The sequence below is a fragment of the Cydia pomonella genome, chromosome 22, assembly GCF_033807575.1.
Source record: "Cydia pomonella isolate Wapato2018A chromosome 22, ilCydPomo1, whole genome shotgun sequence".
Taxonomy (NCBI): domain Eukaryota; kingdom Metazoa; phylum Arthropoda; class Insecta; order Lepidoptera; family Tortricidae; genus Cydia; species Cydia pomonella.
The window spans coordinates 13,158,913-13,171,351 of NC_084724.1; the positions used below are offsets into that span (position 1 = coordinate 13,158,913).

Below are 12,439 nucleotides of genomic sequence, written 5' to 3' on the forward strand. Positions count from 1 at the left end.
GCTCCGTCTAGTTAAGTTGTGAAGGAAATGATTTTGGAAAAGAAACAGTGCGGAAGGACATTGATAAAAATAAGTTACCCGTAGATCCAGTTTCTAACAGCGCGAGAACTGGTAAAAAAAATACACTGGGTAGTGTGGGTCAAAGCAGTGGGACCACGGTTAAAACGCGAAGAAAAATCGTGTCAGATATTTTGGTGCGGTTCGTTGTGCGAGATATTTTTTCAAGTAAAACTGTAACTACGTAGTCTACGTACACACACATTAGCGGTTCGCAAGGTTGACTGAGCAATTGATTGGTGAAATTCTGGGGTGACTTCACGCATGACTTGCTCTCAAGATATTTGTGATGAATCCATAATGTGTTGATTTTGCACAATAAGACGCTTGCTTCGCCGAACCAAATCAAACTTAATAGCCATATTGTTTACCGGTAGTGTCTAATTCCTAGTGAATAGCGATCTTTCTGTACGTATTTATTTAAGTTTACATTATTATTTTGTATGTAACAGATTATATAAATTTGGATAAATTAGGATGTAGGTACATATACATAGTTATTATCTCTCTTATTAAAAGTATGCTAGGTAACTCGTAATAACCAGCAAATCCTATCAACTATTGGTAGACCTTATATCTTGCCAGAAGGACTACGAATTGTCAATTAATTGTGGACGACCGGTACCTACCGTATAAAGATCGGTTTATATATGCAGACGTTGAGCGTGCCATGCAGACAGTGCACAGACAGACAAAACAATAATATTCTATACAATGTCTATTAACGTATTCATATCTATCGTTACACGGCCGCGCAGACGCCGACCGACAACTGTATTTAAAAAATAAAATTTTGTGTCACATATTTCATATTTGATACAAGCTTTCATCGCTGATCGTTAACAGTACTTTCAACAATCAACGAATGGCTACTCATCGAGACAATTGTATCAATTCCAAGCACAATTAGGCATGTTGCATTTTATTTTATCACAGAATTCCTATGGCCACCTCCTGTCTCCATCATCAGATCAGTATGATGGTTCTACATTGTCACCCAACTTAGATATGACCCGAACGATAATATTACAAACATTGCAAGTTAAATAAAAGCTTGTAAAAATGCATGGCATGTCTGTAGATATAAACCGACTTTAATAGAGAAAACTAACTATATAGAAAAGCGACGCGCGGCAAACCTCACATTAATTGCCCCGTCTAGACTCGAGGCGGAGGCATGCTTCAACACTCGCAACTTAGTTCCACCACTTTGCTCCAGCTAACTTTATACCTCCATGTTTGATATTAATTTGTATTGAAACAGCTTCATTTAATAGATATTCGTATTAAGGTTTCCCGCGATACTAAGATTATATGCGAATGTTTGAAATTTTTCTTAATGCTGTTTTTCTTCTTTTACAGGTCAAAGTGTGATGAGTACAGTGATCCAGTGGTAAATAATGGCTGTGAACAGCCCTGGTGGTTACCCCCCTATCTCCCCCAAACCTCACACCCCTAAAAGTCCTCGTCACTTTGTCTTCCCACAAAAGAGTCCCTCGGTCGCATCTAGCACCTCCTCTTCTGGTTACTACACCCCTCAGTCTGGATGCAGCTATGACAAGCACAATCAGCCTCCCAAGTCGCCGCTAGCGCACGGACATCGCAGCCCCATGAGTCCCAGACATTTCAATTTTCCCCAAAAATCTCCATCCGGACGCTCGAGCCCTTGCAATCCTAGCCTCGACAGGCAAAACTTGCACTACTCCGCATCTCTGAAGCACGGTCGACGCGAGAAGTCCCGATCACCAAAACCGCCGCCTGTTCATATACACACCAACCCCGGCTATGTATCTCCCAATCGCACGAGAAAATTGTACGGCTCGTCATCCACTGTCGGTTCCCCCAGGCTAGTGACGTCACCCAGCATTGTCTCCAGTCATACTGACGATTCGATGGATGCCATGCCGGGCACTCCTTCTGCAATGCTTAACGATGCTGATGACGAAGCGACAACAACGTCCTCGAGGATCTGCCGCAAATCTACATCAGATCTTACAGATATCACAGACGACACGCCTCAAACCCGATCGACCAGTATTAGTAGACCCTGCTCGCCTATGCGAAGAGGTTCCATGAAAGGCGGTCTTGCATATCTAGCCAGTAGAAGAGGCTCAAGAGAGTCGACGATGTCAAATTGTGATTCGGTGGAGGACATCGGTCCTCTAAATTTTCAAAATACGATGCGTGGTAGACAACGGCGGACTTCAAATTTTTTAGAATTGCCAGGTGAGTACAATACGCCGCAATAACATCACCTATAAACAATAGCGATTCATAAATCAGATTTCAAACATTCACAGGTTTTCCCCGAAAACTTGGTGGTTTGTAAGTTTTCATAAAGAAAGAAAAGGGTTTCGGGACTGTTACTCTTTTATTGTGGTCGCTCGTAAAATCCATTCACTTTACTTCTTCTAAAATGTGACATAACAACTTTATACACATTGCGAAATTTATGTTCAAACATCACCGCAGGTGATCGACTCTCATGCTTAACCTCTAACTCGGATTGTTTGAAGTTTATTTAGGCATGGTAAAGGTAGTAAGTTAGTCGTTTCTAGTAAGCTAATAAGCTCTACAACGTTACGATGGCATAAAATAAATCTCGTAAAGTAACCATTTAAAATAAGAGCTTAAAGCTTCAAATATTTAATTAACTTAAATTGTAATACGACTACAGTTTATGTCAATTATTTTAATTGTAAATATTCATATTAAAGCTCGCCTAATGGCCATTGTAATCGAATTTAAATAAGTTCAATATTCCTATGTGTATATTCTGTTGTTTTTGTAAACTTTGACTTAATTGGAATGATTTAGCATAGATTCGAAAAGTTGTTAGAAAAGGCCATTAAATTGGTAGCTTCATAACACTGGCGGCGGCAACTTTTCTCATCATTTAACGAACTTCCCGAATCTAATGCGGGAACTTTTCTAACTACTTTTCCGTTACTCTCAATATGAGTAATTTTGTGAGATTTCGTAGTTTCCTGCGCCATAATAAGTACTTAAAGCTTTTTACTTAAAACTTTTAGATTTCGCGAATCATTTTTTTATTTAATACGCTCCCTGCGGTAATTAACTAAACTCATCAATGAATGCAAGCTGAGCAGTGAAAGTATATTAGTAATAAACGACGTTACAAGAATGCATTGAAAAACATGTACCGCAGCGGGCTTTAAAACTATCCATGTTTGATGCTTCGCCATTGATGTGCACCATTTCAATCCAGGGCTCGATTCTCTTAATGGAGCTACTTTTACTATGTTGGAGACACCCTATATACAAGATGGCCAAAAATATGTGCATTCCCGTTGCCAGGGAGGTTTTGGGATTATACTGAGCAACTTTTACTATGGGACCAACCCCGAAATCGTGAAAAAAAAATTACCCTCCCATAGAAAATGGACCAGCTAAAATGTATGAAACAGCCAATCATGAAAAATTTTTTTGGCTGTTTCATACATTTTAGCTGGTCCATTTTCTATGGGAGGGTAAATTTTTTTTCACGATTTCGGGGTTTGTCCCATAGTAAATGTTGCTCAGTATAAGCCCAAAACCTCCATGCCAACGGGAATGCACATATTTTTTGGCCACCGTGTATATGTATATATATTTTAATTTTGAATAGTTGTTAATATGAGCCCTCAGGGTCTATGAACTCTGTATACGGTAATGTTGTAGATCAGAATCAACCCAACTTTTGACCTGGTTTTTTCTCCTAATTAAAGTCATTAGGACAATTTAGCGTCAAGGACGCTTGACTTACTTTATCTATGTTAGGTCCGTTAACCCTTAAATAGACACAAAATACAGAAGATCGAGAGTTAAAACTATCTCGGCGTTCGATAGTTGTTTTTAATGATAATGATTCAGATTAGGCTAAAAGCCAAAAAGAGGTTCAAACAGCATTTAGGACGTTGTCAAGTCGTTTAAAAGGTTATTTTTCCCAGTGGTGGAGCACTCTCGGCCGCGCGTGTGCTCGCTGCCCGAGAAGCCGTACAACCCGCGCATCTCGGACGACCTATACCGGCTGCGCACTTTCTCCATCACCACCAAGGGCGGGGTCGTCAACTGCGGCGACTCCATCTGCAACCGCCGCTCGCGCTCCAACACCTCCGTCAACTCCACCAACAGCAGGCAAGTGCTACGAATAAGTTTTTAGTGAAAACAAATTATTTTCGATACAAGCTTTTATTGTTGACTGACTTTATCGCCAGGAGAGTTGAGGTGAATAATCACACACAGGCTACACAGAGAATTAATCGCCAAAACAGTATTGAATCAATGAATGAGTGAATTTGACTTAAGCGCACGAAATTAAGCTAAAAAAATCCTCGAAGAAACTAAGTCCATCTTGCAGTTGGCAGTTCAACTTGCTGTCGGTACAAAAAGAGAATACTAATTTCAAAATTGTATTGTTTTGTGTGTAACTTCAACTCTCTTATATTTTTCTTTCAACAAGCAAATAGTTCTCATCGAGGCAATTGGAACATACCAAAACACAATTGCTTTATCACAGATTTTCTATGCTACCTCCTGTGACCATCATCAGACCAGCTATATGGTACCATAATATTGCATTGTGGCCCAACTTACATATGAATATGAGGTTTCAGCTCAATCAAATAATTGGAAGTGGTAATTTAGCTTGCAAAATTTGACCCAAATATACATAGAAACATTGCAAGTTAAATAAAAGCTTGAAATACGAAAATTAACACCGATGATGAAGTTAAGGATCGAGTTATGGCTCCTTTCGACAGCAAAGATAAAAGTTATTATTTTGTAAGTTAAAAATAATAGTATCACGATCTAACAAGTGTATTCTTCTTAAGAGGAATTATATTTATACGGCAAAATAATATTTTCATATTATTTTAATTGAAAGTCTTCCCTTCCGTGAACTTTTGGAACTCCCCTCGTACGATATTGACCTAGACAACTTTATGCGACGCAAACTTTTAGGTTGATATTTGTTTAATTGCTTATTAATTTAAATTAAATATAACATCAGGGACTATTTTCTATCTATAAAACAACTCACAAACGTATACGTACGCAATACGTGTTTTGAAATAAATTATGTTTATGTATTATTTCTGAAAAAAAAGTTATAGTAGTAAATAGTGTTGATTAAGATTTCATGTTAATTTCATGATTTCTGATTGAACTGAGAGTACATACACCTACGTATCAATGCAATGATTTAGTACTATCAACTTAGGTTAATAATGAAGACCTAAGATTGCAACATAGCAAGTCGATCGATTCGCAGACGATATCGTGTGAATATGAGTGAATAATTCTTCATTCAAACAACTAAACTATATTAAACCCTTGTAAAATTGGCTCATCAGTCGCTCAGAATCAACCAGAACCCTTTTGTTTTGCTGCAACGCATACAGCAAACCTCCCTGCCTTTTATTGATGCTTTTTGTTTTTTAATTATAATTTTTTTTGGTGTTGCTACTGTTTCTATTATTTTTTGTTTATATGTGTGTAATATGGCAAATGAATAGATGGTTTATCTGTCTATCTATCAGAGTCCATTACTGATGTTTCTGATGCCATTTTCTGTAATTACTCAACAAGATTATCCTAATATGTTTTATCACATAAACAGAGCGGACACTATCATCACACAATGATCTGACACAGCACAGTCAGCTAATCAGATTAAGGCAGATTTGTGAGCGATGTCCGCCTCGCGTGCCGCCTTCTGACCCACATACCGCAAGATGAATGAAGCCGCCGTTAGTCGCACCTCAAAGGAAAATGTCTCCGCTTTTGCATTACCCACCTTAGCCAAACGAAAAACAGCTTTAACACCCAGTTCTAAAATCTAAATATTTTAGTATGCTGTGTCATGTTGGTTTTTGACTATAGATCGACGTGGTCGTTTGCGGGCAGGTCATTGAGGCAAAACGTAATTTGGTCGTTACGAGCTGTTTGTAGAATGATATTCTGAATATCGTTACGCGTAGCTACTCAGAGGTTTTGTTAGTTCACTTAATTAAGTCAATTCCTTTAGTTGTTATATTTCAAGACATTTATTCTAATACTAGCTGTTGCCCACGACTTCGTTCGCTTTATTTCCCGATGCACACTTTTAACTAGTTTTTAACTCTATGAGGGGATGAATTTTCACAAGCACTGAAATTATATTTCGTACTTTCTAATACTTTTCCTTCCTATGAATGTCGAGTCCCTAATCAAATCGTCCCCATTTACAAACGTTCAACCCGCTCTTTTAGGGACAAATTTTCAAAAACGCTGAAATTAGTTTTCTTGTATTTTAAATTCCTAGCCTAACTTTAAACCTGGGTCTCATACAAACTTTCATCCCCTTTTTAACCCCCCAAGGGCTGGAGTTTCTCAAAATCGCTTCTCAGCTCTTGTACACTGATGAATTAGTCAGACAGGACACACGCATAATTATACAATATATAGAAAATCAATTATTATATATTCCGTCCTTTCACATGTATGCGGGACATACTAAAAATATTAGATTAGAGAAAGAGAAAACCTGTCTTTGAAAAATAAATCTGTCATCGGAATTTTACTTCATACTTATTAAAATATGATTAAGGTGAGCCAAACGAGCGTATTTTTTTGAGTTGTGAGTCGAGTCGAGTAATATCAGTTGCTCATTTTCTGCTGCATTCAGTTACATACATAACGTCTGTTTAGTTCACACGGCGACGCAAAATGAGTTGTCTGCCGACATAAAATACAATTTCTGCAGCTTCCAACTCACAAAATTACGCTCGCCTGGATTTCACCCTTATAATACTCGTTAAACCTAAATAATACGCATGAAAAAACGTTTTGTTTTATTATAATATTTTATTTACCATCCCAATGGCCGACGGTAGAGTGATCTCTAACCGACCTGAAGTTGTTTACGAATTCAGGAATGGAGCGAAAGTTTATTTCATTTTGGGACAATCACTCAACGTCAGTTGGTGTTGGGTTTTAATAAAAGAACACTATTCGGCTGAGTATGTATGCAAATATGAGTTTTGTCCAAGTTTGCGACCGCGGCGTGGCTGTGGATATTTCAGTTAATGGATTTTCATATGCTACGAACTTTCCATTAAGGTGTCAAATTAAATGTGCTATTACGTTTAATAATAAATGGTTTCACGTGACATTTTCCACTTAAACTAACTTGCTCCCTGTGATTTTTTCCATGTTACAATAAGTATACTTTGTATTTTTGTGCGTTCATAAGGTGAATAATGATAGTTTACAATTAAGTAAAATTTGTCTTGTTTGAGTTGTTTATGATGAGTTCCATTCAATACTTCGGCGACATAAAGTACAGTCCGTACTTGTAACGAAGGCAATTAATATAAAAGCCGCTATCCCGATCTTATGCCATTATCACTGTGCCAAGATACAGGTACAAGGCTTGGTTTGACATCATCATTGGCCAGATTATCTGTTGTAGATATTTGTAGCGGCGCTTTTGGGTTTATGGGGCTCGCCGTTGATGGCTATAAAGTCCTATAGCAGCGCGGCATTTCTTGCCACATCGATTACACACAAGTCGCGAGTCCGCAGGAGGTGGTAGAGCACGACGGAGACTTTTCTGCTTAAGGTTCTGCAGCTAGTCATCGTCGTGCTTTGATGGTCCGACTTTAATGTGGTGACGCCACTCCGGTCTCATTTCAGCGCGTTTATCCCAACCGTCGGACCGAATGCCAAAACTATCCATGTCCCGCTTACAGGAGTCCTTATACCGTAGAGTTGGACGCTCAACAGGTATTTTTACGTCCGCTGACCCAGTATTGCTTGTCGTGGTAGTCTCTTAGGGTCATGGGATGAACATGATCGAGCCAGCGAAGTCTTTTCTGCTTTAACATAGCAGTTAAGCTGCAGCAAGGTTGGCAAAAACACCTAAAATTATTAATTATTTTTAATACTACAAATGCTTACTTCAATTAAAAACCTTTACCGTCAAATATCAATTTTTTATTATATTTAGAAGTTTCTAAAGTTATAATAGGCTCAGTTACAATAAAAAACATCGTGATCCATTTATAAATGAATCTGAATAGGTATGAAGCCGACTAAATTTAACGAAGCACATTAAAGAATTAATAACAGCCGAGCGAGGATAATATCACAATTTTATTTCAATACCTAATAAGCTTTTTGAAATTTAATTTCAATGAATACTTGAATGTATTCACAAATCTTAATAAAAAGATTTTTTTAATTTACTTTAACCAAATTAATAAAACTGGGAACTACGACTTGTACAGTCGAAGTCAAAGATGTATACACTTTTGCAACTCTTCTTCTTTTGTGTCGAGGTTCCCTTGAGCAGTGGATGCCCAGAAATCAGCAGTGCTGACAGCCCTGACCGTCGCCTCCCTCAGGTCAGATTTCGCGCAGGACTACGGGCACGCGGGAAATGCCAACATGTGCGCCATGTTTTGCGATGCTGTGTTGCAAGGGCATTGAGTAGAGCTCGCGAAGCAGTCTCCATCCAGCCATGTTTTGGGCCGACCTAGGACCTGAGCCTGTTCAACGCCTTTCAGATGGGCCATGGTTCTTTGTTCCAACACTGGAGCATATGTGTCTGGTGGTGGGCACCGGCTCCGCCGAAGTGAGCAGCGAGCATCGGAGTGTTCACCCAACAGCTGCAACTTACCCCTTTCTAATAATAAGGAAAAAATATTTTTGACGTTGACTGTGCGTCAGCCAAAACAGCATACCTATCTTACTTACTAACTTTACTAACCGGAATATTTAAATAAATACCCCTACGACAAACTACAAAATTACGATACCACAAAATAGACTAATTAAAAAAACCGGGCAAGTGCGAGTCGGACTCGCGCACGAAGGGTTCCAGACCATTATTTATAAAAACGGCAAAAAAACTATGTTTATTGTATTGGAGCCCCCCTTATATATTTATTTTATTCTGTTTTTAGCATTTTTTGTTATAGCGGCAACAGAAATACATCATCTGTGAAAATTTCAACTGTCTAGCTATCACGGTTCATGAGATACAGCCTGGTGACAGATGGACGGACGGACGGACAAACAGCGAAGTCTCAGTAATAGGGTCCCGTTTGATCCTTTGGCTCTGGAACCCTCTAAACTAATTAGTAACTTTTCAGCTACACGCACATCCACACATATGTCAGTCAGAGAAACAGAAAACCTCCAATTTGAAGTTATTTTATTTGCTCTATATAATTATCTTAACCCATTACTGCAGACCTAACGGTCATATCGTGATGCCACTAATGACAGTTTAATTTGCGTTACTTACAATAATATGACGTATAACGTGGCAGAACAATAATGAGCGCGACTGAATTAATTAATATTAATGATGCCAGGAACGGACTCTGTGTTTTTTCAGGCCGTTTATTAAATTTTACGTGTGAGAACTGTACCTACTTGAACTAAAGATATTTCGATCAAGAGCTTTTTGTATTAGTTTGATGTGTAAATAAGATATGGCAATAAAAAAATTCAGAGCAATGTTTAACACCCGAGGGGAAATAGGGGTATTATAAATTAACCTTATCTGTTATATGTTTAACTTCTGAAATGATGTACCGATTTGAGTGCGGTTTTAAAGAGTTTTGAGACCAGAGCAGAGGACCAGATAGTCCAGATACTATTATGGTGATGTAGGTACCATGTAGGCAGGTATCAGAAGGTTCTTGGAGTGAAAGACGTTTTTAGCTATGTACAAGATTGAATGAATTTATTTACAAAAATGCGCGTAATTTATACAAAATTAGAGAAATGTAAGAAAGAGATCTATATACAGGAAAGAGCGTGATAAATAATAGTAGCCGCGCGGGACGCGCGGGGTGAGGTGCGCGGGCGCGAGGTTGCGGCGCGTGGCCGCGGCATTCGGGCGCGCCTATAAAATAAAGCGAGCCAACGTTCCCGTCCTTTTCTCGGCCGGCCTCCGTAGGGTGCACATCGTGTCGTCGGTGCGCCGTGTCCCGCTCCGCTGCTTGATACTCGCTGGTAGAAGACACGAAGAGGATGCTGCAGGCTCCGCATATGCATAAACTGCCCTTGTCAGGGCAACATAAAACTGCTCTTGTTAGAGCAAACGTCACCGTTTCTCTGCTTACCCGCAGAGTGTCAATCGATCGATCTATAAACTGTTCTTATCAGAACAATTTCACTGTTTCTATAACGGACACGACGTCGGTCGATGTATATGTTTAAGTATGTATATATGTCCCCACAGGCTCCCTCTCAAGCGAAGCGTACCGGCAGGCGAATAGTGCGGCCTCGGCGTGTTGTGCTTGTGCTTACTTGAGTGGTCGTGGTTGTGTCGGGTCCGTTTCTTCTTTTCAGGATGCCTTTTTTCTGTTGTTGGTTGTTGTTGTTGTCGTTTTTGGTGTCTTGTGATGTCGGTAAACTCGGTGATAGCGTAGGTTGCGTAGTACTCGATGTTGTCGTAGGTATGTTCGTTGCGGTCGTTGAACTTGTAGTTGTAGGTATATCTGTTGCGCTCGTAGATGTAGGTATATCTTGCTCGGTGTCGGCGATGATAAATGCGGGTTTTAGGCGGTCGATCGAAATGTTCATCTGGCGGTTAGGTAGCTGCAGGGTGAATACTTTATCGTTGCGTTTTAGTACTCGGTAGGGTCCGTCGTAAGGTGCTTGTAACGGCTTCTTTACAGCGTCGACTCGTACGAATACTTGTTCGCAGGTTTGAAGGTCACGGTGGACGAATATAGGCCTCTTGGTGCTATGTGGGATCGTTGATATCGGCGTTAGGCTTTGTAGTGTCGCTCGAAGTTTCTCGACGAATTCGGAGTCCATGGTGACGTCATCGCGCGTAGGTAATAATAGTTCGCCGGGTAATCGTACACTGCAGCCGTAAGTGAGTAGGGCTGGGCTTACACCGGTGTCTGTTCGTAGTGCGGCTCGTAGTCCAAGTAGAACACTAGGTATTGTGTCGATCCATGACTTCTCGCTTTGTAGTCTAGCTTTGAGTGCGGCCTTGAGACTTCTATGGAAACGTTCTATCATAGCGTTCGATTCAGGGTGGTACGGCGTTGAACGGGTTCTTTCGATGCCGAGTAGGCGTGTGAGTGACGCAAATACTCGACTTTCGAATTGCCGTCCTTGATCGGTCGTGATCGTAGCGGGGCAGCCGAAGCGGGAAATCCAGCCTTCGTATAGTGCTTTGGCGACGTCTTCGGCGGTGATCTCGCATAAAGGTATCGCTTCGGGCCATCTAGTTGCGCGATCGATCATTGTGAGTAAGTAGCGATGTCCACTGGCGGCCGTAGGTAGAGGTCCTACAAGGTCGATGTGTATATGTTCGAACCTTGTAGTTGGCGGGAAACTTGAAAGAGGGCTTGAAGTGTGTCGTTGAATCTTGGCGCGTTGGCAGTGTACGCATACTTTTGCCCATTTGCCTACATCGGCATTTAGGCCGGGCCAAAAGTAGCGTTGTGCGACGAGTTTTCGTGACGTTTTGATTCCGGGATGACTGATGTTATGTACTGCGTTGAAAGCGGCACGGCGATACTCTTCTGGTACGTAAGGTCGTAAGTGCGGCGTTGATGTTTCGCAGAATAGTTTGTAGGTAGTTCCGGGAATTTCAACTTGTTTTATTATTAAGTTATCTTGCTGTGCGAGTGTTTTGATTGTGTTGCTATCTCGCTCTTGCGCTTCTGCCAGTAGTTTGTAGTCGATCGGAGATGGACAGGAGATGGCTTCGATGCGAGATAGGGCGTCGGCAGCGGCATTTTGGGTTCCAGGAATGTGTCGTATATCGGTTGTAAATTCACTAATATACAACAGCTGACGAGTGCGGCGCGGTGACTCGTTGTTTGTACTTGTTTTCGTAAATGCGTATGTAAGCGGTTTGTGGTCGGTGAATATGATCAATTCTCTTCCTTCGAACATTTTTCTGAAGTGCTTCGTACTTAGGTAGATAGCGAGTAGCTCACGGTCGAAAGTGCTGTATCTAGTCTGGGCGTCGGAGAATTTCTTGGAAAAATAGCCAAGTGGTTGCCAAGCGTCGTTGACGAATTGGTTTAACGAAGCTCCCGCGGCTTTGTCGCTTGCGTCACAGAAGATTGCTAGCGGTGCGTGGTGGGAGGGGTGCGCGAGCAAGGCGGCGTTTTGTATGCTCACTTTGCACGCGTTGAATGCTTCGTCGGCTTCGTTGTCCCAGCTGATTTCTGTCTTGTCGCGCTTCTTCGCATTGTGTAGGTATTTGCAGAGCGGTGCTTGAATCTGTGCGGCGTTTTTGATGTTTTCGCGGTAAAAATTCAACATGCCGAGAAATCTTCGAAGTTCGTCGATGTTTTTCGGCTTAGGGTAGTCGATGATTGTTTGCACTTTTTCGGTAGGCGGTCGTATGCCATCT

The 12,439-nt window shown here is 40.8% G+C and overlaps 1 protein-coding gene across 2 annotated transcripts in view; it reads left to right on the forward strand.

Moving 5' to 3' along the window:
• The window catches only part of LOC133530231 (uncharacterized), a 102,534-nt gene that overhangs the window by 36,698 nt on the left and 53,397 nt on the right, over window positions 1-12,439 (forward strand). Inside the window, exons 2-3 of one of the 2 annotated variants that reach the window (XM_061868099.1) lie at window positions 1,420-2,283; window positions 4,008-4,194. In XM_061868099.1, the coding sequence (XP_061724083.1) occupies window positions 1,458-2,283; window positions 4,008-4,194 (1,013 nt within the window). In that variant the 5' untranslated portion in view covers window positions 1,420-1,457. Of the gene's footprint in view, window positions 1-289; window positions 2,284-4,007; window positions 4,195-12,439 lie in introns of those variants that run through there. The other variant, XM_061868100.1, reaches the window with a different exon arrangement.